At 50.3% G+C, this 27,221-nt stretch overlaps 1 protein-coding gene across 1 annotated transcript; it reads left to right on the top strand.

The window, feature by feature from the left end:
* The first annotated feature begins 19,085 nt into the window (after positions 1–19,085).
* Positions 19,086–26,343, top strand: OSR1 (odd-skipped related transcription factor 1). The gene is made up of 3 exons (XM_035000641.1): positions 19,086–19,391; positions 23,957–24,656; positions 25,413–26,343. The coding sequence occupies exons 2-3, from the start codon at positions 23,989–23,991 to the stop codon at positions 25,546–25,548; spliced, it is 804 nt and encodes a 267-aa protein (XP_034856532.1). The 5' UTR covers positions 19,086–19,391; positions 23,957–23,988; the 3' UTR covers positions 25,549–26,343.
* Positions 26,344–27,221: the final 878 nt, after the last annotated feature.

Raw genomic sequence — 27,221 nt, 5'->3', positions numbered from 1 at the left:
GCCATCTGGGACCAGAATCCCATTCTTTCCCATGCATCCACTTCTGTTGGCCCCATGGCACAGTGTAAATGTGAGTGAGCTCCCAGAAGGGGGTCAGAACATGATGTTTACACCTCAGCATTCCAAGTTCTGAGTAAGTGTCTACCTATGCTGGATAAAGATCGTTCCTTGGTAACCAAGTGCCTATTATTCCATTCAGAAGAATTTCCACATAATTTCCTTTAGTGCTTCTAAAATGTAAGTGCCCACGTGTGATCTTGGAGGCACTTAGCGACCCTGAGACTCATGCTTCACATAGAATCCAAAATATTTTCTTTTCTTTTTTGAACACAAACATAAAGATTTGAATTGGTAACCTTTTTTTTCAGTCTGTGGCCCTCAACTTAATTTTCCCAAATAACTTTTTGTTCTGCTAAATATAGAGGAGAGTCACCTACAGTGTGGCTTCAGTATTTTATTTTTTTGATTTTTTTGAATTTATAAAATCTAGAAGAAATGGAATAGAAGTCTTATCCCAATTTCCTTGTTATAAATGGGGATTTAAAAATATGATTGCATCAAAAATAAGATAAAAAATGTTAAAAATATATGCTATTTTACCAAATGGCATATATTTCATGTATCTATATAACTAAAGCTTTTTTTGGCAGAAAAATAAAATTATTAACATAGGGTTTGTTTAGATTTTTATAATCATGTGTAATCATTATTTAAGATTTAAGTTAAGCTTTTATTCCTTTTTTAAAATAGTTAATACTTACCCCACAAATTATGTACTTGAATTTCTTATGAGCTTGTTTGAATTTCCGCTCATAGTGTAGGGGTCCAGTCTTAGACAACACTATTCTGTATTCCCTATGATGAGACATGAGACAGCACTTCAATAAAGAAAGATTACTTTTGCAATGGACTTGTGGATTTGTTTAATTTTATTCCTTATTGTAGAAGTTAACTGTTTTAGGGTCTTTACAGATTTTATACATTGTCTATAGAATAGAGTTCTAGATGATTCTAGAAGAAGGAGATCATTCCTCCTTAAAGAGCACAATGAACGTTTCAGGTAACAATGCTGGCTGACACCTTGGTACTTTGTGAATTATTCAGCCTTTAGTAAGCTCAGCTTTGGGTGACTGGTGTGTGTCTGGGGGAAAGGGGAAAGTTCTCTGCCCTCAGAGAATTTTAAATCCAATTAGGAAAATAAGCAGTTAAGGAACAGTTAAAATTATGTTTGGGATACATGAAGTATATCCTGCTCTTGTAAAACGGTGAGGTAGGATAACCTCTATTTCTCCAGGCTCTAAAAGGCCAGTTTTGCATCGTCCCTCATTTTCTTCCAACTACTAACATTTTCCAGGAGACAAGACAAAGGAGGTAGGGGGCTGTGATGGTTAATTTCATATGTCAACCTGACTGTCCACAGGGTACCTAGATATTTGATCAAACATTATTGTGGGTGTAACTGTGTGTTTCTGGATGAGATTAACACATGAATCCTTAGGCTAGGTAAAGTAGCTTGCCCTGCCCAAAGTGGGGGCCCTCATCCAGTCAGTTGAAGACCTGGACAGAAGAGAAAGGTTGAGTAAAAGGGACCGCCTCCTGCCTGACTGTATGAGCTGGGACAGTGGGCTTTTCCTGCCTTTGGACTTGAGGTGAAACACTGGCTCTTCTTGGGTCTGCTGTTGGTCAGCTTTCAGATCAGAATGCATGCCATCTGTGTGTACCCCTGTTTCTCAGGCCTTTGGACTCAGACTGAAACTAAACATCAGCCCCTGGGTCTCCAGCTTGCCAGCTGCAGATCTGGGGACTTCTCAGCCTTCATAATCACTTGAGCCAATTCCTTATCATGAAACTACATATGCATAAACCTACATATGCATAATGCATACATGTATGCATGTGTATGGGTGTCTATCTTCTACTGGTTCTTTTCCTCTGCAGAACCCTGACTAACACAGCAGTCTTGCCCTTTAGTTTATCAATGTCCAAAGTACATTTTAGGCATTTTCCAAAAGGGAAAAAATTAGAGGGACAGAAAAGTATCTCTCTTTGCAATTAGCCAACCAATTCCAGGGCAAACTGAGCCTTTCCAGCTTTTCCAGCCTTCCCAGCCCTGTCCAATGGCTCCCTCATTCTTCCCTGAGCTATTGCTGCCTGGGGTATCCAGCTGTCATTGCCTAAAGACTGTGACCATTCCTCCCAGTACAAGCCCGCAGGCTGGAGTCAGCTGCTGTCTGCAGCTTCACCAAGTGCTATTTGGACCTCATTGAAGGCAGCGTCCTGGGAGTGCATGTACACTGTTCTCCTGACCACCCGAGCTGCACCCTACCCAGGATCTTGGTGTCTTCACCTACAAACCCTCCACTTGACAGCATCCTTCCTGGGGACCTTAGGTTCCCCAGGCCCTTAAGGGCTCAGCTCCGGGCTAAGGAAGCCAGTGGCTCTCAGATAATGGGACACAGCACCCAGGAGAGACTCATTACATGCCTCAGGCACTGGTTTTGCACAGCAAGCAAGAAGTACTAGGATTTACAGAGAAACTGTCCGTTAGAGAAAAGATGAGTACCACCAGTTCAAAGAACTCCCTTGGTTAACCAGTGTAAGTTGAGGCTTGGAAAAGCCTAAAGCTTGCCTGATTTGGGAGGCCCCCTTTAAGAAAAAGAATTCAAAATTGCAAAAACAAAATTTGATGTGAATGTGATATTTATTTGGAATAAGAAAAGAAAGAACAAAATTTACATATTTTAAAGAACTGACAAATATAACCTGTGTCACAAAATCCAGAAAAATAACTATTTTTAATAACTGCCTGATATACCTCCATAGTGAATTATCCCAACATTTTTGGCTACATACTCTTTGACGACCTTTTCATAGAAGAAAAATTTTGATATATAGAGAATAAAAAGATACTTTAGTCTTTCCTCTAGCATGATGGACCAAAATTTACTTTTTTACCGTTTATAGTTTAGGCAACTTTATTTTAGCTTTATAGCTTGGCTATTGGTAATACTGTAAATGTTTCAAGTTTAAGAAAACCTTCATCAAGTGTCTCTCATATAAGAGTTAAAAGTTGAAAAACTTTCCCACAGACTAGCTTCTAGCTCCAATTATGTGGTTTTGTTTGTTTGTTTGCTCTACCCACATACTTCTGGTGGGGGTGCCTCAGAACTCATGCATAGCCCAGCGGCACCTCTGGTCTTCACCTTCATGTTACAGTGCATGGTCGTTCTGCAAAGGGGGTGTAGGAGACCATCCATACATAATAGGAAATGGCTGATAGTCAAAATGAAAGAAACAGCAATCTTAACTAATCTCAGTTAAATATCTTACTTTTTACAATTTTACAAGAACACACAATAAGATTATAGATTGCTTGACTGCTGCCAGGATCTTGGAAAGGCCCGGGACAAGTGAGAGGAAGCTTGGCCAGTTTCATGCTAAATCTTTCCCTAAACAGTCCAATGAATTGGGGGCGGTGTGTGTGTGTGTGTGTGTGTCAGACACCTGCTCTCAGGCTTTTTAGTTGTTATTCCTTATTTGCAATCTGCTTCCCTGAGTCTGATGTCACCTTGTCCAGGAAGACCCTCCTTGAATTCCCAAGACCAAGCTAGGCGCCCACTCTGTGTCCTTCAGTAGCACCCTGTGCTCCCCTCTTTTGTAATACCCACCATGCTTTGTCATGCCTATCTCCCCCAGTCAATTAGAAGCTTTACTAAGGACAAGAACTGTGACTTCTTCACCACCATGTTTCTGGTGCCTTCCAGTGTCTAGTACTCAGTGAAACTTGTGAGCTGTACATTGAATGAATGAAAGAATCAGCAGTTGCTCTGGTTGTTCCTAAAATTTGGCCACCATACCAGTGATCCATCTTTTGGTTTAAGGCCCCCTTGGGGAATACTTTGGCAGTGACTGCTCATTCAATTCAAACTTGAACTCCATCTCTGGAATTCATGCTTCCCAAATTTGTTTGACTCTTTGCAACCAGCACCCGCCTCCTGCTGCCACCCCCTCTTGAATGCAGCCGGGGTCCATGAAATAAAAACGTCTACAAGCCTTCCCTTCTGACACCATCTTTTGCTCTTGTGCACTCTGTATCCTGCACACTATTTTCACAAATGCGTCATGAAGATCCTTCCCATAAATTTGGCAATGCAGTATGAAAGAGATCTTTTGTTCTGTGTCATAGAAGAAAAGAAGCAGGAGGAGGAGGAAGAGAGGAAGGAGAGAAGAAGGATGAGGAAAAGAAAGCAAGGGAGGACAAAGAAGAAGGGGGCAGGAGGAAGAAGGGATCAGGAGGAGAGGAGGAGAGAAGAAGAGGAGGAGAGAAGGGAGGTGTGAAGGGATCTAGACAACATCACGAAGGGACCTGGAACAAGTAGGAAAGCTTTATAAATCCCAATCCAGGGCTCTTTGCACTATACTGTCTTAATCCAGGGCTCTTTGCACTATACTGTCTTTTTAAGATAATGCAATGGAGTGTCACACTGGGAACCAGAACTTTAAGAGAGAGTCCTAAAAGCCACAATGGTTGATGAAGCTATTTAGAGGAGATGGGATTTAAATGGAGCCTTAAAGTTTGGATTCCTGGGGCAACAGGGATGTGCAAACACTTGGAGACCATTAGAACCCCTGCTAGGTAGGCATTCTTGCCATCCACACCCAATACCTTTCCTTTCCAAGAATAGGAACTCACAATCACATCAGCATAGCAAACTAGCCAGTGTGCAAAATGTGCTTCGAGTGACCAGATGTCTGCACTATGTGCAACTTGTCTTTACCCAGAACCAGTGAGCCCATAGTGCGGGGCATTCTAGTTCATTAAGTGTGGCTATGGCAAGTATGGAATGTGCAGGTTGCTCGTTGCCCTTGGCCCTTCCTTTCTTCTACACATCAGTCTACAGCAGTAGCCTGCCTACATCTCTCAAAGGAAGATGGAGAAACACAATCCACAAGGACAGTTGAGGCCCCCACAGGAACATAGAATTGCCTCGAAATACAAGGGCTCATGAATAGTTTACATCCCCTTTGGAAATCCCCCTAAACTCTCTGCCTCCCTAGTTTCCTGGTACAAGATCTAATAAATCTGTACACTCAGCTTAAACTTAGTGCCAGCCCTCATAATGGAACGATTACATGTGTTTTGTGTGTCAGAGACCTGACAGAAAGATTATACAGCATAGTGAAGCCATCATTGGGGTTTTGGCAGGGGAAGAAGGAGATAAATATGTGTCCAGGGGAGAAAAATGGCAGCTCATGGATTTGCCGCCTCGATGTCATTCAATCACTCAGCAAAAATGTATTAAGTTTAGGTCAACATGCATTTATCAAGTGCTTCCTATGTGACAGGCATTGTGTTACGTCCTGTGAGCACAGAGGTGCACAAGACACATCATTTATCCTTGGAGCTTATGAAGAAGCTCATCAGAAGAGACAGGAATGTAGGAGGTGATTTCAGGATAATGTGCTAAGTGCAATGACAGAGGCTGTAATGGGAATGATGGTGGGATAGAGGAGGTTACTCAGCTCAGCCTGGGGGATCGGAGGAGGCTTCAGCAGGAGTCTGGAGGGATGAGTCGGGTGAAGGGGAAGGAGAGCTACAAGCACAGAAAACAACTTGAATAAAAAAGTACAGAAGTGCAAAATATCCTAGTACACATGTGAATTAGGAAGGGGGGAAGTGAGAGGGATGGGCAGAAAGGGACTAAGGAGAAGAAGTCAGATGTTACTAGACTGGAAAAGATTGATGGGTGCTGTGAGGGATTCAAAGATGAAGTATAGACAGTTCTATCAGGGAACTTACCAACTGGCCAAATTGACAATTAAAGATGCATTTAAAGTTACAGCAAAATAAGACCACACTATAAAAGATACCAAGCCCAGGGCGCCTGGGTGGCTCATTCGGTTGAGCGTCTGACTCTTGATTTCAGCTTAGGTCATGATCTCAGGGTCGTGGGATTGAGCTCCATGTTGGGCTCCATGCACAGAGGGGACTCTGCTTGAGATTCTCTCTGCCCCCCTCCCTCTGCCCCTCCCCCACACCCTCTTTCTAATAAATGAATAAATATTTTTTTAAAAATAAAAGATACCAGGCCCAATAAGAAGTGGTAAAGTGCCAAAAGCCAGGTAGAGAATTTCATGAAATCAGTTTGTAAGAGGATGAAGGCACTTGCTGGGGGGAAGGGCTCAAGGAGGTTGACACTTGAGCAGAGGAGGATCATCTGTGAGTAAGTTGGAAAGAAGGGGATTGGCATTTCAGGCAAAGAGAATACTTTGATCAAAGACTTGGGGATAGCAGTGACTCCAGTCATTTTAGGATTGCACAGGAAGGGCGACCATGGTATGAAAACATTTTCAAAAAAAAAAAAATTAAGTCTTTGTATATAAAGCATTCCAAGCAGAACAGTTGCTTCCCTAGTAGATCAGGCTCGGGTGGGATGGATGGATGAAAATAGCCACCAGGGGCTAATTTGTAGAATTACAAGAAAGAGAAGTGATGGGCAATGGTTTTGTCACGCCAATTCTAAGCTGTATTCAAGAAGCTCTCCCTTCTTAAACAATCTTAAACAGGGAATGCCTGTTTCAAAGTAAGTGAATATGAATATGACTCTGGATCAAAGAAAGGGAAATGATAGAAATCCATAGAGAGAAGCCTAATACATGTAAGTGCTTACAGTCCTTCCCCTATGGCCTATTAAAGGGGACAACTACACCTAAGGTGACTTTGTTTTGCATTGGAAACCAAGACAATTTTATATGGGACAAACGCTAAACAAGACAAGATGCCAGGAAAACTAGTGGAAACCAGGGTAGTCTAGGCAAACTGGGATATACAATCCTTGTAGTGGTCAGAGTCCAGTTGGGAACCAGTAACCATGCTAGGCATTTCAACAGAGAGAATTCAATAGAGAAAATGGGTCAAATGGATGGAGGAGTATAAGGAAGTGCAGAGGGAGCACCACAGGGACCCAAAGATAGTAGGGTGGGGAAACTGAGGCAGAGGTTGTGCTTATCAGAACCTAGAAGCTCAGAGGAGGGACCTTGCAGAGCTGGAGCTCAGCCCTCTGGGGAGGTAGCCCATCCCTACTGCTTCTAGAAGTCTCAGGAGCTCGGAAGAGGAAATCCATGGGTCAGGGGCTCAGTCCTCCCAGTCCATGGGGGGACAGTGGCAGCTGGTGATGGCACATGTCTGGGGCATGATGAGGCTGTGGCTTGGGAGCTAGGAAAGAAACTGGAAACTGGAGCCACCCGGGGAGTCTGAGTGAAGGGCAGTGCTAGGGTAACGCTGACAGAAACGGTGAGCAGACTGCCTCCAGGCTTCCCCCCACCCCCAACACACACAAACCTAACAGGTGGGAGAGGAAAAATAGGGCTTGTAGGGTCCTAGCCCCAGCACCACAGCGTGGGGTGTAGGAAGGTGGATTTGAAGCCGAGTGATATCGGTGTAATAACTCGCACTGTTGCAGCAAGTTGAAAACGGTCCTGATTGGGGCGCCTGGGTGGCTCAGTCGTTAAGTGCCTGCCTTGGGCTCAGATCATGATCCCAGGGTCCTGGGATCGAGCCCCGCATCGGGCTCCCTGCTCGGCGGGAAGCCTGCTTCTCCCTCTCCCACTCTCCCTGCTTGTGTTCCCTCTCTTGCTGTGTCTCTCTCTGTCAAATAAATAAATAAAATCTTTAAAAAAAGAAAGAAAGAAAACGGTCCTGATTTTGAGGAGGGAATTCACCTAAAAGACCACTCCGTTCACGAAGTTACAAAACCACAATCTGGTCCCTGCAGAAGAAGGAAATAACCTTGATCAGGTTTTCCCTCTGTGCCAGGAGCTTTACAGATGTTGGTTCATTAATCACAATCATCTCAAAGAACAAGTATTCACCTCGTTTCACAGATAAAGTTTCAGGTGGTTAAGTAGCTTGCCCAAGACCAAGTAGCTAGTGAGACACAAGGTCAGGACCCAACGCCCAGCCTTTCTGTCACTTCTTGGTCTTTCTGTGGTGGAAGCTGCTTCTTCCCAAGGCTGAGACCCAGGATCCTGGATGGAGGGACAGTGGCTGGAACACTCCTGGAGACCACTCTGCCACCACCTGCCTCTTGAAAGTTCAGGCGTAGGAGGTCTTCTGCCCTCTGAGTTCATATCTAGCCAGCATCCAGCCTCACCAAAGTGGTTTACTCCTGCCCAGTGCTGGCCTCACTCCTGTCTGAAGGAGCCAGAACTTTGAATGAGCTCGCCACCTCTTGGAGGGAGCATCATGCTGCAGCCAGCCATAGATACATTGTGTGATGTCCGGAGAGTGTTTGTCTCTGTCCTTGGATTTGCATGTCTTATAAATTCAGCCTTACTTACCAGGATGACATTCTCGCATAATAGGCTCTTCTAGCCCGAGAGCCAAAAATTGCAAAGGCAAGAGTTATTTTTTTGGCCCGAATCGTGTCTCCAGTGTTCACTGAAGATGGAAGTAAATTGTGCCTGCATTTTCTGGAAACACTGGCGCTGAGGTGGGACCTTATTGAGGAATTCACCAAAGCCCAAGGGAGCAGAGAAGATAAATGCTACCAGGCGGTTACAACTGGAGCAAAATTCAAAAACAATAGAATGTCAACTTGAGATCATAGCAGGCTACGGCGAGGGTGACAGAGAGCCAGGGAAATGACTCGGTGCCCAGATAAATGAGGACGTGGATAATGGGGGATGGCACTATAAACACTGCTTTGAAGGGAAGCCTGAGGGGCAGGAGCTCAGGCAGCTCTCCTTATCCAGGGACTCCAGCTCAGCCCCAGGAAAGAGGGAAATGCAGTTGCGGTTTGGCAACCTGCCCGCCCCGATGCCCGGTCCCAGCCTTCCCCGGGGTTTCCCCGGGTGGCCTGTGAGGGCCAGGTATGGGTTTATCCTGTCATGCCAGGGGTTTTGCAGAGAGGGCCTTGGGGTCTTTGGAAAGTGACTTACCCAGAGCCACATGCCTGCCAACTTGGCAGCTGTTACCAGTTACACCAGGAACATCTGGCCTGAAGATTGAAGGAAAAGGGACACTTGTCTACAGAGAAAAAATGTTGAAGTATACATTTTGGACATGAAGAAATAAGTAATGACATTTAATGTTTTCATAAAGCTGCTGCACTGAGCAGCAATCATCCAAAGCCCAGGCGCAGGCATCCATCGTGCATCCGGAGACGGCCACGTGCCTGCCCGGGTCACGCAGGGCCTCTTCCCCGGGACATCGCTGCCTGCTCCAGGCTTTGTGCCCTGAAGGTGGAGAACAAAGGGAGGCCCTGGGGAGACTCCTCACTCCCAGACATCACTCACAAAGATGGGGAGCAGGGAGCAACATGGAAAGAGTACCCACTGGATTGGGTCACATCATGGTACTGGGTAAATAACATTTGAAGATTCGGTTTCTCATCTGTGAAATGGAGGTGTCAAAGACGAGATGTTTAAGGTTCCTCCAGGAGTTGATAACTTGTGCTTTTTGGAAGAGAGGCGATTCCATCATTTCTATGCCAGTCCTGTAGGTTAAACATGATTCGTTCCAGACCCTGCTCTTAAAAGGCACATCTCCCTTGATGTGGTGATTCTCGCACCCCTCCAACCTCAGAATAAGGGAAGGAGTCATATGGGGCCAGCCGGAGAGCTGTGAACTTCTGGAGGAGCAGACACCTGGAGAGGGAGAGGAGGGGCCAGCAACCTGCCCCCATGTCCCTGTGCGGCCCCTGCTGGTGGCTGTCCCCATGGCGCCACCGGCCATGGCACCTCACACCTTGACTTAGGCATCTCCTGCATGTGATTTTATTTTATTTTTTATGTTTATTTTTTTTAAGATTTTATTTATATATTTGAGAGAGAATGAGAGAGAGAGAGAGCATGAGAGGGCGGAGGGTCAGAGGGAGAAGCAGACTCCCTGCTGAGCAGGGAGCCTGATGCAGGACTTGATCCCAGAACTCCAGGATCATGACCTGAGCCGAAGGCAGTTGCTTAACCAACTGAGCCACCCAGGCGCCCCTGCATGTGATTTTAAAGAGGGGGGTTGAAAGAGAAGCTGAGACACACTTGCTGAAACTTGGTTCCTTTTTGTTGGTAGAGTGTTGATGAGGATGATATGATAACTTCACTGAGTTTAGCAGAGATTGGGGCTAATCAAACAAGAGTGCATATTTAAGAACTTTGGGATTTATGAGAAAGCGACCCTTCACGTAATTTCAACACACTTGGGGATGCCTTTGGAATTTCAAAACATTATCTGTGCCAAAATGACACATCAGTGATGCATTATTAATGTGCAAATATCATCCATAATGTGTATGTTACTGTTGTAAGTTCATGTCTCACCAAAGAAGATCCTGTGAGCCCCTTCCTGTTTTCAACTAGGAGGTGGGAAGTAGAGGCAAGTACCATTGCTCCCAAAATACCATCAGGGGCTGCTACAGCTCTCATCCCGCATCTCCTGGAGCAAGTTCTGAAGGCTGCCTGTCTTACAGAGAAGCTGTGCCCGGCTTAACAGTGGGTGCTCTGCTCAAGCACCCTAAACTCTGGAGAGCCAGGAGAGGACAGTGACGATGGGGAAAGGCCAGAACCAGTTTACTGGCCGGCCCATCGGCCCACACTGCTTACTCTTGGGCCAAAGCAGGGTTTGTGGGTCCATTGGGCACCTGTGGTTTGGGGCTACAGCTTTTCTAAGCTTTAGTCTATGGCTCTTTGATTTGATTTTGTACATCCAGGAGCTTTTCCTCTCTATTCTAGAAGCTGAGATTAAATCGTGTGTTTGGGGCAAAGACAGTGAGCAGGGCTAGAGCCTGGGCATCAGAATGGTGTGCACTGCACCTACATGATAGGTGACTCAAATTGTTAGTACTCACACAGACACTTCCCACGGTTCTTAAAATTAATAGACACGTAAAGTGAGTTGTTGCCAAACCAAATTGGAAAGTACTGTCAAAATGAAAGAAGAGCATTAAAAAACAAAACAAAACAAAACAAAACAAAACAAAACAAAACAAAACAAACCCAACCCTATTGGCTAGAACCTGCTGTCCTGACCCCAAGTAATGCAGGGAATAAGCAACTATTGTGGTGTTTCCATTCTGCCCTCTGTTACAAAGTCTGGAATGTGCAGGGTGAATGGACAAACCAAGGACTCCCCACTTGGCCCACAACCCTTTCCTTCTCCTTGCAGCTTCTGATAACACTCATAGACCAAACTATAAACTCTGTGTACCTAACTTTAGAGGGCAGTTTTGCTCCTCCATTCTCCTGGGCATCTGTGTTCCCAAGAGAACTCTCCTGCAGAAGTGACGACGTTTTTCTCATGGGCTGAAATGGGTGTTTTTCCTCAAGACCCAGGATGGCTCTCTCATGGGACAAATCCCACATGTTGGCAGCATGGAGCTTCCTACACGATGCGAGTGTCAGAACCCAAGCACCTGCCCCAAATCTCTCATCATCCTATAGCATGCACGAGGTGGAATCTTAAAATTGAGAAACTGAGAAGGCTTTTGTTAATTATCAGGTAAAGTTCTCTTGCAGGTAAAGAAAAGGGGGCTTATGAAAAGACACCCCTACTCCAGTGTGACTCTGGGTAACTTTTCAATCCTTGGAATTTTCCTTAGCCAGACCCGTATACCATGGGCCAGAGTCCTCCTTTACCAATGGCTCTCAGTATGTATGTGCTCAAAAGACCACCGACATCCAAATCATCTGTGGAGCTTTGAAACCATGCAGACACTCAGGGCCCACAGCAAGCCTCCTAAATCAGAAACTCTGAGGATGGGACCCAGGAACCTGCACTGTGGAAAATCTCTGGGTGTGACTCTGTGCTACAGGATTTTGAAAAGCACCTTCTGAAACCAGTAACACGTTAACTGCCTGTCGGTTACCATCCCAGCAGGAATTAGCTGACCGGCCAGCTCCTAAATGGAGCTGCAGAGCTGCGGGTCCTTGGTTCATCCTTCCTTTCCTCAGTGGGTGGGTTTTGTATCAGGTTAACCAAGACTCAAGTGCCCCGTGTCAAGCCTTCCGCTCTGGTGTTTCAAGCCCCCAGTCACTTTGTTGCCTTTGCAGGACCAGAAGCACTGAGAACCAAACTTTTTCCATTCATAGGGTTTTGCAGCGCATCCTTAGATAGCTTCTCAGAAAATCAAGAAAGAACAAACCCTGCTACTACAATTCATGGTTTATCTTTTTTTTTTAAGATAAATCTTTTGAAATATTCATTATAGACTGAATTTTTGGCAAACCGAGTCATGATTCCTGAAAATTCTTTATCTGGAATACGTTGATAATAACACTTTAGTTTTGCATTTTCTCCCCACTTCTTTACTGTTGACACATGATATGAAAACTAACACCCAATATACCAAAGGAACCCAACCATTAGTCATTTTGAAGTCAAAAATCATATGCTAATATATTTCCCCTTTTTGTATTTTGGATCTGTTCAAAGTGTTTCAGCAGACGTTTTATCTTCAGGGAAAAGGCTCGCATGTAGGGAATGAATGGTTTGCATGATCAGCAAGTGGATTTGCCTGGAGCAAACTAATCACCTGGGAATAAAGGGAGCTACAGCAAAGCCCGAGTTGTCAGTGTCCGCACAACCTCAGGCTGAGACCACGAAGGAAGGGCGCCTGGCCCTTGTGGTTGGTTAAAACAGGGAGTGTGGTTTCCTGCCCCATGCAGATATTGCACTGCTCTGTAATGCCACTCAGATCCACAAATACCACTTGTTCCCCCTCCTATGAAGTCTGATTTCATAGAAATCAGAGCAACAAGGGCTCTTCTAGCAGAGGGGGTGGCCCTCTCACAGCTCGCTGGTCACTCTGGATTTGCTCAAGGGGCCAATATTATGGAACATTCTCGATTCCAATCTCTCACCCCTCCCCCTCCCTAAAGCTGGTACTTGGGTTTCAGTCATAGCAGGGGGAGGAGGACCACCACTTATTAGAGCTTCATCCAGATGCCTTTCAAGTTCCCAGGGCAAGTGCCTCTCTCCTAGTGGGGCCACCACTCGGGACTCAACACTACTTCGGTGTGACAGTCTATACTCAGGAAGCCCTCCTGCCATAAACACTAAAGAGGCAGAAGCCCCCACTCTCCTTCTGTCCAGTGAATACCCTTATTCATGCATCAAACTGAGGCATCCCACAGCTTCACGTCACCTAGGGAGGGTTGGCATTGACAGCCTTGGTAGTTCTTTGGAATGTCTGAGTCGGGTCCCATTCCTTTCCTCCCCTCATTGCAAGCTCAGGATGTGGAACTGGGAGATGCTACTTCTCACTGGAGCAAAGAGAGTGATGGGTGGTAGGTGAGCGAGACTTCCTCTAACAGTCTGGGGTAGGCGCAGGGAGAGTGTCTTTCCCTCAGTCCCTAGCTTGTTTTCTCTGCATCGATTCTCAAGTGTGAGGAAGGTGGCCACAGGCCTACAAGAACAGCACAGCCGAAGCTCCCAAGGATCTCCTACCCTGTTTTCCTCCGTAGGCAGAGGTCAGACTGAAGAGCACATTATCGGGTATATTCTGAAGACTTCTCTCTGTCCTTATCCAAAAAGCTGGAGCTTTGATGACAAGGAAAGCAAGCCTCAAAGGTGCAGCTTTGTTGAACTTATGACAGAGAGTAGAACGGTGGTTACCAGGGACAGGGGGCGGGGGCTGAGAGAATTGGGGAGATGTTATTTAAGGGTACAAACCTGCAACCAGTATAAGTTCTGGAGAGCTATAACACAATATGGTGATTATATGTCAACAATACCACATTATAAACTTCACATTTGCTAAGAGACTAGACAGTAAGTGTTCTTATCACCCCCCAAAATGATAATTGTATGAAGTGATAGAAGTGTTAGCGCTGTGGTGGTAATCATATTGCAAACTGTAAATGTATCAAACCAACACCTTATACACCTTGAACTTACACATCGTTGTATGTCAATTACTTCTCAACAAAAAATTAAAAAAAAATTTAAACGATGCAGCTTTGATGCCAAGGAAAAAAGAGGGTCCAGCTATAGTATTCTGTGAAGGAATTCGGATGGAAAGGGAGCGACAAAGGACCTGGACTCTAATGGCTTGGGAGGAAGCACAAGGGTAGGGAAGCATCATGTGTTTCGGGGAAACTGATTACAGAAGCAGACTTCCTCTCTTCATTCCTATGGTTCTTAATAAAGCCAGAATTCGAATCCGTGGAGGGACCAAATACTGACCAGCGCGGGGCTGGAAGGCTGGGCGCAGGGATCCTCCTCTCCTCACCTGGCAGGCAACCTGGGGGCTACCTGGAAGGTAGGCTAACCCAGCTGGGAGAATAAAGAAAAGTTTCACAGATCCTGGCTCATCGTTCTTCCCAGGACCAGAAACTAATGGTGATAGATAGTTGCCAAGGATTTCCAATTATTTAAAAACAAAACAAAAACTCACAAATCTGGTTTTGGAGCAGGGAAAACCAGAAACCTCGTGGCAAAAGGGAATTCCTCTTTTGTTTGTTCCTTGGAAGCGCAAGAGTGTGCGTGGTTTTAAACGAGGAAAGGCGAATTTCGTAACTCACATAGGAAAATTTAAGGGGAAAAAACCCACTTGTAGGTAAGATTAAATAGAACTGGATTTGAGAGTTTGGGAGGAAGGGGTGCCGGGAGATGCCACTTGCTTGCCAGCAGGTGGCGCGTTTTCTTTAGGATTGCTTCCCCGAATCTCTCGATAAAACTTCGGGGCCAGACTAGCTCTGAGTCCCTTCGCCGGAAATCGCTATGCAGATAATAACCCTCCAGTGTCTGGAAATGTTTAATTACCGCGAACGCTGATTCCTCCAGCGCCGACCGCCGCGGATGTAGCCCGTTAAAGACGCAGCGCCGCGGGTATGGTAAGGAAATTCTATCCCCAGGGTTTCACCCTGCCTATACAGAATTCAGTTAAAATAACTTCTCTTCACCATCCTCCGTTTGATTAGACACTGCTTCGTTTCTAATACATTTATTTCCACCTTTGGATAAGAGGAAAAGTTCAGTAGTCTTACAAGGTAGATGTGTTTAAGTGTCTAAAATAATTCTGACAACTCATTTGTACAAAAAGTGTAAACTCACTACACCTTTTACACACATTTTACACTTGCTCCTAACAATATAAGGCATCATCAACATTTCATTTTACAGATGGCAGTATGGCCAGGACTCATGCAATTTCACATGAATATTCGTGCTTTATACATGTTCTTCTTATAAACCAAGGGTAGATATATGCATACGTGTATTGTTACATTTAGTAAGGTGACAAATAGTTACAAGATATTTACGGACTCAAAGAACTTACGAAACGGGAACTGCTTGGAAAAACAGTTCACTTTCCCTTTCAGTTTTGATACTGTAACTTGTCTGTCGCTGTCACAATAAACACCGGCTCTTGGGTTCACCTGGGATCTATTCTGCTAAGACTCTGGAGTTGTTTGTACGTTATCAGAGCGTGTTATCTGTACAAGTGTGTGTGGATGTCGTGTTACTTACCTCCCCTGCTTAAAAACTACCCCCTCCCCAAGCTGGATTTTGACCTGATTGATCGTAATGGTTCCAGAGGAACTGTTGAGCCATTACAATCCATCATCTAAATGATTACAGAGGGATACCTAAATCTCCGGGTTATTTGAAAGCTCTGTACATGCGTAAAGGGGGGTCAAATGAGCAGAGCCCCAATTGTCCACAAAGTAGTTACAGGAAAGCTTGCCTTGGAAGCAAAAACTCGTAAGTGCTAAGTAAATAACTTAAAAAAAAAAATGAGGTCATTTTTGTGTGGCTGGGGAGTAGGGAGAAGTGGGGTTCATTTTTGTTTTATCCAAAACACACCCAAAGCCACAGAGGCCACGTTCTAGTTAATTTTCTGGAAGCCGTTCAATTTTCACTCTGCAGACAGGCTGGGGCTCTTTCCTTCCCAGTAAGCAGGGGTTGGGAGAGAAGCTGGGGCCGCGGCAGGGAGACCTACGGAGGCTGTCACAACCCCAAGTGTGCCCAGAAAATGTGGCGGCGAGGGCTCGCTGCGGGACTGGGAGCCATGCAAAGACCGGGTAGCTCTGCAGTCCCGGCTATGGATCTCCGCTGGACCCCACCTGCACTGGCGGGGTGTAACCCGGACCTGGAGGCCTGGTCGCTAGTGTGGGGACCTTTTCCGAAGGATGCTCAGTTCCAACGGAGACTGGGCCCCCGCGGGCCCCCGCGGTTGCGCCCTGCTGGCGGTGGGGGGGGGCGGGAGAGTCGGAGGGAGCCCCGGCGGAGTTTGCGGCGGGTCTAGCCGCCGGCGGCGGGAGCTTGCAGGCTCAAAGTGAGCAGAAGCTGCAGCCGCGGGTGGCGGAGTGCGCTGGCCGCCCGGGAATGGGATGGGTGTCCACACAGGAGTTTCGTCACCTGCAGTGGGCTCCGACACCATAGGATGGCTGGGTTCTGGCTACGGAGGACGTTTACTAAATTCCAAACGTGATGTCCTTGTGAGTCCTAAATGAATCTGACTTCCCTAAAAAGTAACATGGGAGACTTTAGGTGTCCTGGGTCCTGCCCTCCTCAATCCAGCCAAGTCGGAGTCCCGTAGCACTGCGACCTGCTTTAGGTTGATCAGTTTCTCTTAAATAGACCTCCTTTAAACCGATCAGTTTCTCTTAAATAGTCGGGGGAGGGGATCCTCTGCTGTTCCTCCTCGAATGGAGGGCAGAGGGGTTCTTAGCTTTCTGGGCTTCTTCTGCTTGCCCTACTCAGGGGGAACCAGAACCTGGTTGGCTTCCAGTGGAGACTGAGGCCATGGTTTGTGGGTCACCGCCTTGGGAGCTTGGATTGGGGTGGAGGACTCCAGCAACTAGCAAATCTTTCATTTCATTTCTGAGGTTTCTGGGTTTGTTCCTTGTCAGAGCAAGACCTAGAAGGAGCATCTTCCAAGCCAGGTATCTGAAACAGGCCCATCTTTGCCCCAGCTGTGCCAGAGTCCCACAGCACTCACCTTGTCTTGTCCTCCCTTGCAGACCAGCTCCGGGGGAGGCAGCCAGAAGGCCTCTGGGAGGCAAAGCCCGAGACGCTGGGCTATGAGGAGCCAGCTCCAACCTTGCATCCCCATCTTGCCCTACACCTGCTAAATTCCAAGATTTGCCCTGAGTCCAAATCAGTTTTCCAGGTACGCTGGCAAAAGTGGCATCAAACAACCAGTTGCATGGTCCTTTCTTCAGAATCCCTAAAGACTCTCTTTCCAAGAGCTCTTTAGGGATCCTACTACCTGGAGATTTCTACAAGCCCTTGAAGCATGTTGGCCAAGGGCCCTGATTCAGAAGAAAAAGGCAAATGGAAAGATGGAGGAAATACAGTTATACTGTGTGTTTTGAGCAGGAGATGGAGTTTGTACACCTGGGAAGCTCCATCCCACCTGAATGTCCTCTTCGGAGCTTTTCCTAAGCAATCTGGACAGCCAGACGGCCAACTGTGGGGGCCTTTCTTGGGTGCTTTCATGGCTGCTAATGGAGGTTCCCAAGCTTTGTCTCCTAGGAAAGCCTGCGGCGACTGGTACAGGCAAATTCCCTGGACCAAGGTGGAAGCGAGCACAATCCAGGAATACCCTGCTGGGCTTTCCTTCCAGGCCTTCCCCTCCTCTTAGAACTTGCTGCCATGGAATCTCAGGGAAAGGAGTGATCTCAACTCCTTTCTGCTCCCAAGGGGCTGCTCCCTGGCCAGAATGTCGCCCCATGCTGGCAGCTGTTGGATTCCAACTGCATAGGCAGACTTATGTGGGCCCCTGACTCAGCACCAACCTGTGGCAGGGGATGAGTGCAGTCCCTTGGGACAAAAACTGCACCCCCTCTCCCTCCTCCCCACCCAAGTCAAAGTTACCTAGGAGCTAGAGGCCAGGTTCTGTCCTAAAGGCCTGTGGATAAGACAAGGGTCTTTTTCCAACTATGCCTTTTGGCGGCATTTCCACTATCATTTCCCTAGGTCAGAGAATGACACCCTAAAAATGTCACATCAGACTTGCAGAGCGAAGCTGGACAAAGCACCATTTCCTCCCCCAGAGACACAGAAGTAATACGCTAGAGACCCACTGAGGCGCTGGGTGGATCACTCAGCAGCAACCTTGGGGCAAACCTTGGGAGTGCAGTGGTGTAAATCTGGACCCACCCAAGCCCTGGGAAACCTTTGCCTCCTCCTGAATCCAGGGCTGGTGTTCCAGAGAGGTGGCAGCAAGAGGTCAGGGCTGGGGTCAGCTGGAGGTCAGCGCTCAGAGCCCAGCAGTCAGTAAGGTATGGGCACTCTCCCTAAGGCGGAAGCAGTGAAGACAGAATTTCTTGCAGACAGAATCCTGACCCCTCCTTAGGTCCCAAATGCCACCTGAACAAGCTCCTTGGGCTCAGAGGTCCTGAAGCTGAGGAACTTTGCAGCTTGCTCTCCAAACTCCCAACCTATCCTCCCAGAACAAATGAATACATGATTGGAGGGTGCGACAGTGCCTTAGGGTGGAATCCCAGAGGGTTTTGGCATCTAGGACAATAACTTTCTTGACCTCCTTCCCCCACCCTCCACCTCTGATCTTTCCACTGAACTCCACAACCCAGAGTCTGGGGTCAGCCCTAGGCATTGGGGTCTGGGCTGCCCTGGGGGTGAGCACTCTGCAGATGTCCAGGAACTGCTCCATACCCAGGGCCCTGCGCCTCTGGGAAGGGATTCTGGGAGAAAGGGCGACTCTGCCAGGGTCCAAAGAGCTCTGGAGTCCCAGCTACAGGGCGGGGATCCCGGTGTACTCCCCCAACCCTGCATAGGCTGTGTCCCAGGCATGCAGGAATAGGACCGCAAAATGCGAAGTTTCAGCCTGCTCTCCTCCGCTTGAGGCTGTTTCCTCTAGCACGCCAGGGGTGCGGTGGTGGGCCTAACAATGCAAAAGGGGTCGCACCGGACTGAAAAGCAGGGGACGCACGTCGGGAGAGGCCGGGGCCAAGTGAGCGCGGCTGCCAAAGTCTGCTGCCCCGGTCAGCAAAACTTTGTCTCTCAGTGCGCAGGCGCAGGGCAGGGTTGGGGGACAGGGGAGGGAGGGGAGGAATCCTGAGGCAAAGGGAGGAGGGAGGGAGAGAGGGAGGGAGGGAGGGAGGAGGGTGGTGGATTAAAATAAGTAGGCGGCTCGGTGCTAAGGGATGAGTGAGTCGGAGCTCGGTCTCTCCCCAGCAAGTTCTCAGCCGCTCCCGGTTCAGACCCAACCAGGGAGCCGCGAGCGGGGCTCACCATCCCCCGAAGGGCAGGACTCCGGGGCAGTCGAGCGCTCCCGCGTGTCGGGCGCTCCGAGTCCCCGCAGCCGGAGAGGAGCCAGGACTCTAGAGCTCCGGGGGTGCCTGTGGAATCCAGCGCCTCTGGCTTCCCGGGTCCCCCGCAGCGGAGCCCCAGAGACGCCCTCAGCCCGGGACCGCCGCGGAACAAGGTAACTGCAGCCCTGGGAGCCCCTGCTCGGCGAGGGGAATGCGGGCAGCACTCCCGGGTCCCCTGTCACAGTGCGGCGGGTGTCTCCTCTCTCTGGGTCCCAGAAGGAAGCTCCTCTTGCCAAACGAAGGCTGCAGGACCTTTGTGAAAGTGAGAGCAGCTGCAGCCCAGGGTGGTTGGGGGTGCTGGCTCGGGGACTTCCCGCGCGGGGTCTTCGGCCTCTGACCTCTGGGGAATGAGGGGGCGGGCCTCCACTCCTGCTCCTCGTGCGGCCAGGCTCCATGGAATCCGGGGCGAGATGCCTGCGGATTTCGGAAGTCAGCCTGTGGGCCCCCCTCTAAGAAACCGAAGAAACTTCAGCGGGCACAAACTTTCCCGAGATGCACGCCTAGCTCAGTCTGACCTACTTTAGCGGACGAAGAAGGAAAAGAGAGTGGATGGATGGCCACGGCCGCAGCCGACGGCGCCAGGGACAGGTGCATGCCCCAGCCAGGTCGCGCTCTACGTGCAAGTTTTCTTTTTTCCTATTTCGGAGTTGCGCTCAGGTATCAGGCCGGCTGGACCGGGAGCGCAGGGCCTCGTGCCTGACCCAGCCTTGCACTTGAGCTCTAACTTTGGGGTGTTCTCTGTAGATAATTGCTCTGTGTAGTCAAGGCCTGGGGAGTAACCCGCCACTGTTTCGGTGCAGGGAAGCGTGCAGGGGGGCGCGAAACACTACTTTCCAATCGGTGACCCGCACTCCGAAGTAGCGGAAACGCTATGGGTGCCGTGAGTGTCTCCGGTTTGGGGCTTCTAAGGGAAGGATTCGTTTCCTCCCCGGACTGTCCCCTAACTCAGCCTTCGGGAGAGAAGGGGGAAGTCGGAGGAGAGAGGAAAAGAGGTGAGGGGCTGCCTGCGGAACTAATTTCTTTCCCGAAATGTCTCTGATCAGAAGAATGAAAACCCACATCCAGTCCTTTTTCAGCAGCTCGCGCAGTAGCGGGATAGGCTCTCAGGGTGTAAAGTAGCTCCGAGGGTTTCTTTGTTGCCACAATTTGGTAAATTTCAACCGGGCTAAGAGCTGCGCGCTAGCTTTTGGGAACAGAAACCACGTGCAAAGCTAGTTGGTCTCCCAGGATCACGGCCTCCTGGAGAAGAGAGGGGCTGACAGGGACAGGGGACTACCAGTGGGCTGATGTTCTATCCCAGGCTCCTCAAAGTAATCGCGGTTTCATTAAGATTGGGGAACAGATCGCTAAGGACACAGCGGGAGTTTAAAAAAATGCTGCGGGATGGCCGCCTAGCCAAAGGGTTCGTTCGGTCTCGTTTGTTGGGAGAATTCAACAGAAGTATCCGGTGGTGGTTAGTCCTCCCACCGGGGGTCTGGACTCCTGTCACCGCGAGTGTGTTGGGGATTCGGTGTCAAGGATGATTTTCTGGGGCTGCTGCTGGGCTCCTTCAGGCGCAAGCTCGTGGAGTTCGCTCCGTTCTCATTAATGCAAGCAGTTAACTCGCTCACGCTCAATTAGCCCCGAATAAACCACTTTAATAGACTCTACACACTTCATTAATGCCCAGCGTAGGGCTGGCTGCAGACCTGAGATTGGCGCTCCACCGCGCGAGGGAAGCAGCGCCGGCACTGCGCAGGGGACCCAGGCTCGGAAGCGCGAATTGCTTCTGCGGCGTGCAGTCGGGATCTTTACCCGCACCTCCCAGGTCCCGAGGCTCAAGCTCCTTGCCAAGTGGCTGCCTGGCCCGGGGAGAGGTGTTTCCCCTGGTGTTTAAAAATCTAAAGCGTTCACACACGAGTCCCAGGGGTCAGGGCAACGGGGCCCGGAGGGGCTGGGAGTTCGTCCATCCTCTCCGGCTGGAGAGGCGAGTGTGAGACTGTGTTTTTCTCTTAGTTGACCGCCTGAAACCGGATCGTGCATTTCGCCCATTCTTGGTACTAGTGTAAGGAGCCACGTTTCGAACGAATTTCGTCCCCGGGAAAATCGTTGGCGAGAGCCTGGGGAGCCCTGGCCTCGGAATGCGGCAGAAAATAAGAAACTGGCTGCGCTGCTGAAGAAAATAAATTGAGTGTTGGGGGAAACAAGATCGGGCAGATAGCCCGGAAAGGTTGGCTCCCAAGAGCAGTGATGGCTGCAAACGCCCCCTCCCCCCACGGAGCCCCAAGTCCTCTCGGCTCCTGGAGGTAGGCGAGGAAAGGCCAGGTTAGTACCCGACGTTGGTGGGCTCCCCACCGGGGCACCGAGCGGGCTCGGGCCCTTGTGCAGCCCAGAGCCCCAGCACCACCGCCGATTGCTCGGCTGGGGATAGGTCGAGCGGAGAGGAGCAAGCTGAGGCCCCGGTGGCGCCGGGAGGGCCCCGGGGAGCCAGAGATAAGGATCTGATTTCCAGCGCCTGGAGGGGAAGAAGAGGTGACAGCAAATCAAAGAGCGCTCACCTCGCCTAAGTCTGGGCCAACGTTTGAAGTTGGCGAGTCTTCTCTTTCTCCCTTCTTCCTCCTCTCTCCTCTCCAACCCCAAAGGGCCCCTGCTTTCTCTCTGGCCCCATTCGTATTTTGATTCGCCATGTCTTAGCGCTCTAGGATGATCCCGTCGCTCTAGGATCACGGGGCCACCAGTGATCCAAGCAGCAGAGAAGACTGGTCCGAAGGCCCTGGCTCTTCCACCGGGGTGGGCACTCCTGCTCCAAAGGCTCGGTCACCGCAGAGTTGTGCCTCCCGTAGCCCCGAGGCTGAATTAATTGCTGCCTTGACGCTGGGTTTTCAGACCATTGCTAAGTAACTCGCAGACGGAAACTTCTGCAGGCTCTCCGTGTTTTGCACCTTCCACCCCCAGTAGAACCTCTGTCCCTACCAGCCCACTATTCAGCCAGTGACCTCTCTGCCAGCTTCCAAGGGAAAGCGTTTCTGGGTCAAGATTGTCCTTACTCCTTCCTGAATGGGCAGGGCACTCTCCCATTAAAAGCTTTGCTGCAGTGAAAGGCTGCGGAGTCTCTGACTGGGACTTTTGGCCTTGGGCTGAGGGTAAGCTAGGCTGGGGAAGCTGTCTGGGTGGTGTCAGTGTCTGTCCCTGGAAGGAGCAGAACAGTGGCCTGCACAACTCAGGGAGGGGGACTTACTGAAGGTTAGAGGAACAAGCTGATGAAGAGAAGAGGGGGAAATGAGGAGTAAAGGAAGAAGTGGGCAGCAGGGGATTGAGACAGGCAAGGAGAAGGGCTCCCCAAGTACCCTGCTCCCACAGTGACTTCTTAAGTAGCCCCCAGCTCAGAGCCCAGAGAGTTCAGCACTTGAGCCTCCCAAGGCCCCACGTGTACTTTCTACTTTCCTTCTCCATTTTTTGCTTTCACTGGACAGACTGAAAATCGCAGGAATGTCTGGGAGGCTCAGGGATGAAAAGCCTCTCTACAGAGCCCTGATCTGTCCACGGAGGCTGGAGACCCTGACCAAGCAGGCCAGGAGATGCCCGCCTGCTTGGTCGCTTCAGCTTCCCAGCCTTGCATTCTGAGGGGCAGAGATCAAAGCAGCTGAGGCCCAGCCTCAATTCTGTAGCCCATGGGCATACCTACCTGCCCAGGTGTCACTGCACACAGAAACATCCAGAGAACCCAAAGACACCGCCCCCTTTTTTATGGGATAGGGAGGGCACTGAAGCTCCCTCATGTGTGACGGCAGATGTTTGAATGAGTAAATGAACGTGGGTGTCAGTTTCCTCGCTGAAACCAAGGTGATCCCCCAGGGGCTAAGGTAAGGAGTCAGTCCAAAAGCAGAGAGGGTGTTGTCCACAGGGCTCATTAATAGTGAGGCAGAAAAGCAAATTTGACGTCGAAGTTGAGAGTTTTGAGGAGAAAGATGACATGACTTCTGGAAGCCAAACTGAAGATCAGCTAGTAGAGTTTAACGCACGGGAAGCGGGAGACGTACAGATTTGTGTGTGTTTGTATGTGTGCTCTCTCTGTGAGGCCTCTCATGGGTTCGGTGCGATCTCCTGTGTGTGTATGTGTGTGCTCCCGCGTGTGGGTGTGTGACCACATTCGGGCCAGTTCCTGCATTTTGTTGAGTAGCACAACACTGATCATCTCCGTTTATCTGGGATGCACCTTGTCAACTGCTTCGGAGCGCGTGAATCGCGTTTATCTGCCACTGCGCGTTTCTCTGTTTGTTTATCTGCACGTGAATGTGTAAGCGTGCTTCCAAGTTCCTGCTCTCTTCGCAGGAGAGTGCAATTCTGTGTTGACTCAGGCTTGCGCGGATGTAAATTTCCACACACCAGTGTCCCTGTGTCCCTGCCTTTCTCAGGGCTCTGGACACTGGAGGCCTTCACTTAAGTTGGTGGAGTTCCGTAGGATTTAGTTTCTGTAGCAAGTTGTGTGTCTCTGCGAAGGCCATTTGGAGGGAGCCCTTGCATCAGAGAGGGTTCCATCTTCTCTGTGAGGGCAGTGGGTTCCCTCAGCGGGGGTCTCAGACGCCCAGCATCTGCCCTGGGGGGACGAAGAGGGTGTGGCTGGGCTGGAATTCAGGAGGAGGGCGACCTACCCTGAACTTCTCTTTTTTTCTCCCTTTTCTTCTTCTTTCCTTTGCAGATTGAGATCAAGACCCCACTGCAACTACCACAATGGGCAGCAAAACCTTGCCAGCGCCGGTGCCCATTCACCCATCCCTGCAGCTCACCAACTACTCCTTCCTTCAGGCAGTGAACGGCCTGCCCACGGTGCCCTCGGACCACCTGCCCAACCTGTATGGTTTCAGTGCCTTGCACGCTGTGCACCTGCACCAGTGGACGCTGGGCTACCCCGCCATGCACTTGCCGCGCTCCTCTTTCTCCAAAGTGCCAGGCGCCGTGTCCAGCCTGGTGGACACGCGCTTCCCACTGCCCGCCTTTCCCTGGTTTCCTCATGTAATCCAGCCTAAGCCCGAGATCACCGCTGGAGGCAGTGGCCCCTCCGCACTCAAGACCAAGCCACGCTTTGATTTTGCCAACCTGGCTTTGGCTGCCACGCAGGAAGATCCATCCAAGCTTGCCCGGAGGGAGGGTCCTGGGTCCCCCGCTGGTGGGCTGGGTGCTCTCCTGGATGTAACCAAGCTGTCCCCAGAAAAGAAGCCCACAAGGGGACGCCTGCCTTCCAAGACCAAGAAGGAGTTCGTCTGCAAGTTCTGTGGCCGCCACTTCACCAAGTCCTACAACCTCCTTATCCATGAGCGGACACACACCGATGAGCGGCCCTACACCTGTGATATCTGCCACAAAGCCTTCCGGAGGCAAGACCACTTACGGGACCACAGGTACTGCGGGTGGCCCCCCCCAAAAGCTGTCTGTCTCTGTTCTCACCTTCCTCCACCCTAATGAGGCAGTTCTTGAGCCCAGCTCTGGCTCCAAGCATCACAGTTCCTGGGAATTCTCTAACATAGCAAAGGAAGGCTCAGGGATAGGTTCTTGGAGGATGGGGTGGAGAGAACCTGGGAAGAATAAGTCAGGTCTCCACAAGCTCCAGACGGGCAGGCACAGCTGGCCTCACCCTTCTCCCATCTGCAGCGCTGTCCACTACAAATTTCTGCAGTGATGGAAAGCGGGACTCATGACACATGTCCCCACTGAGCACTTGAAACGCACAACTAGTGTGACTGCGAGATTAACTTTTTAGTTTTACTGAATTTTAATTTTAATAACTACATGTGGCTAGTGCTGCCCCAGCTTGGACAGCACAGCTCCAGCAAATTGCCCACCCCCCCCAGGTCCCCTCGTTCGCCTTTATTGTTAACCCGGGCCTTATAAGGAAACCGTGCTTGTCCCTCTGGGGAAGGCAGGGGCGGGCCTAGCTAGACCTGTGGACCGATCCGATGGATCAGACATTGCCTATGGGTTTCCTTCACTCGATCCACACACTTCACATTTTGCCCACTCCACACTAGGTACCCCCCGCCTGCCTCTCCCCTTTCTTTGGAGGGCAAGTGCCTCATTGCTGTGGGAGGGGATCTTGGATAACTGTGTATAACATGACATCATTTTGCAAAGATTAATTTCCCTGTTTTTGCTTTCAGATATATCCACTCCAAAGAGAAGCCCTTCAAGTGTCAGGAGTGTGGGAAAGGATTCTGCCAGTCCAGGACTCTCGCTGTCCACAAGACGCTACACTCACAGGTGAAGGAGCTCAAAACCTCCAAGATCAAATGCTAAAGAGAGCCTCCGGGTCACCAGCACCCTGGGTCACGCTGCCCCTTCCTCCAGAGGGACCTGAAGCCGAAGGCGACTCCGGCGGGCAGCGGGAGGGGTTCCCGGGACCTTTCCCTATCCCAAATTTGTCCCCTGGGTCCCGGGCGCACGCGGAACTCGAGAGCCCCGCCCCGAGCCGTGACCCCAGCCACCCGGGCGGCTCCCCCAGGACGCGGCTAAAGTCTTGGCCAAAAGGCGGTACTCACGTGGCGGAAGGGAAACTGCATTTAAAAAAAGAACGAAAGCTCCGCGGAGCCGCAGCGGCGCCTCTCCCAGAAGTATTACTTTTTCTATTGTTATTTTATACGTTTTCTTTATTATTTTTTTTTTCTTTGACCATATAAGCTTGTAACTCTGCCTGCGGAGAGAGAGGGGAGAGGGAAAGAAGTTCTGCGCGTTCGCAGCTTTCAACCCCTCCTCCCGTCCCCATCCCCACCCCGGGGAGCCTGCAAAAGTGTAATCCATGTATCTGCTTCAGCAGCCCGGCCCTGGGGCCGCGGGGCCGCGGATGCCCCCTCCCTGGCCGCGGCGCGGCCGCGGGTCCTTGGCCCTCGGACTCAGACGGCGGGGCGGGGGCGCCCTGGGGCTGGAGGGGGCCCGGCCTCCCGCGCCCCTGCTCCGCCGCCCAGTCACCACCAGCGAGCAGCCGGCTAGGAGCAGGGCGTTGTATTGCGATTGGCACTTTATGCTGACCATCGGTAACGGACATTTATCACTGGAGTTTTTTAAAATATGAAATAAACGGTTATTTTACAGGCATTGCAGGATGGGTATTTTCCCTCCCAAACACAGGAAACTGGGAGGCTCCTTTCCTCGAAAGGAGCAGGTTTCCCTACCCGCTCCAACCTGTCCCGCTTCCGGACCCCCGCCTTATTGAGGTGCTAGGGTTGAGATGGATGGAGAAGCCTCCTCTCTCCCTGTGTTGGTCTACCTCGGATCCCGTCCCGGGTTTCTTTTCTTACTTCACTCCTCCATTTCGGTCTTAGGTCTCAGGGCCCCCAGTCCTCACCTCCAAACCGCTGGGGTTTTATAAAGAAGCCGAGCCTGCGGCCAGGCCAGGACGTCGGCCGTGAGAAATCTCAACGTCTCCGGGTCCCGGGGTCGCTTAGGGTCCACTAAGGGAACAGAATGGCCCCCACCTCTCCAACCAAAGGCTTCCGTACTGACCTCCTGCATCTGCTCTGGTGAGGGAAGGGGGTGCCTTCACTGATAGCCTCAGGCCCAGGACTGTCCCCTGGGCCCCCATACCCGGCTGCACGTGCACAATCACCGCTGCCTCCCCCAAAGCCCCAAACCTACAACCCTCTCTCCATTAGGATCCCCCAGAAACAGTTCTTTGGCTGGGGCTCGTCCCCTGCCCGGGGCACGGCCCCACGCCCTCGAAGATTCCCTACAGTTTTTAAAGCCTTGTTAGGAATGGCGGGGGCGGGCGCCCTGGGAGGCCCGGGAAGTTTAGGAGGGGAAATCTGAGTCCGCCCTCCACAAATTGAACCTTCCCCGGGGCGTCTAGTTTTCCCACAATTAGAGGCCAGGCCGCCGGGGGCTCTCCTGTTTGGGGCGGGGCGGGACTCCCCACAGCTCCAGAGTCCCGACCGCAGGGAGGCGCAGGCGCTGGCGCCCGCGGCCTTTCCCAAGCC

The sequence above is a fragment of the Mirounga leonina genome, unplaced genomic scaffold (genome assembly GCF_011800145.1).
Source record: "Mirounga leonina isolate KUSES-001 unplaced genomic scaffold, KU_Mleo_1.0 Mir_125, whole genome shotgun sequence".
NCBI classification, from domain to species: domain Eukaryota; kingdom Metazoa; phylum Chordata; class Mammalia; order Carnivora; family Phocidae; genus Mirounga; species Mirounga leonina.
This window is presented reverse-complemented; position numbering and strand designations above follow the sequence as displayed.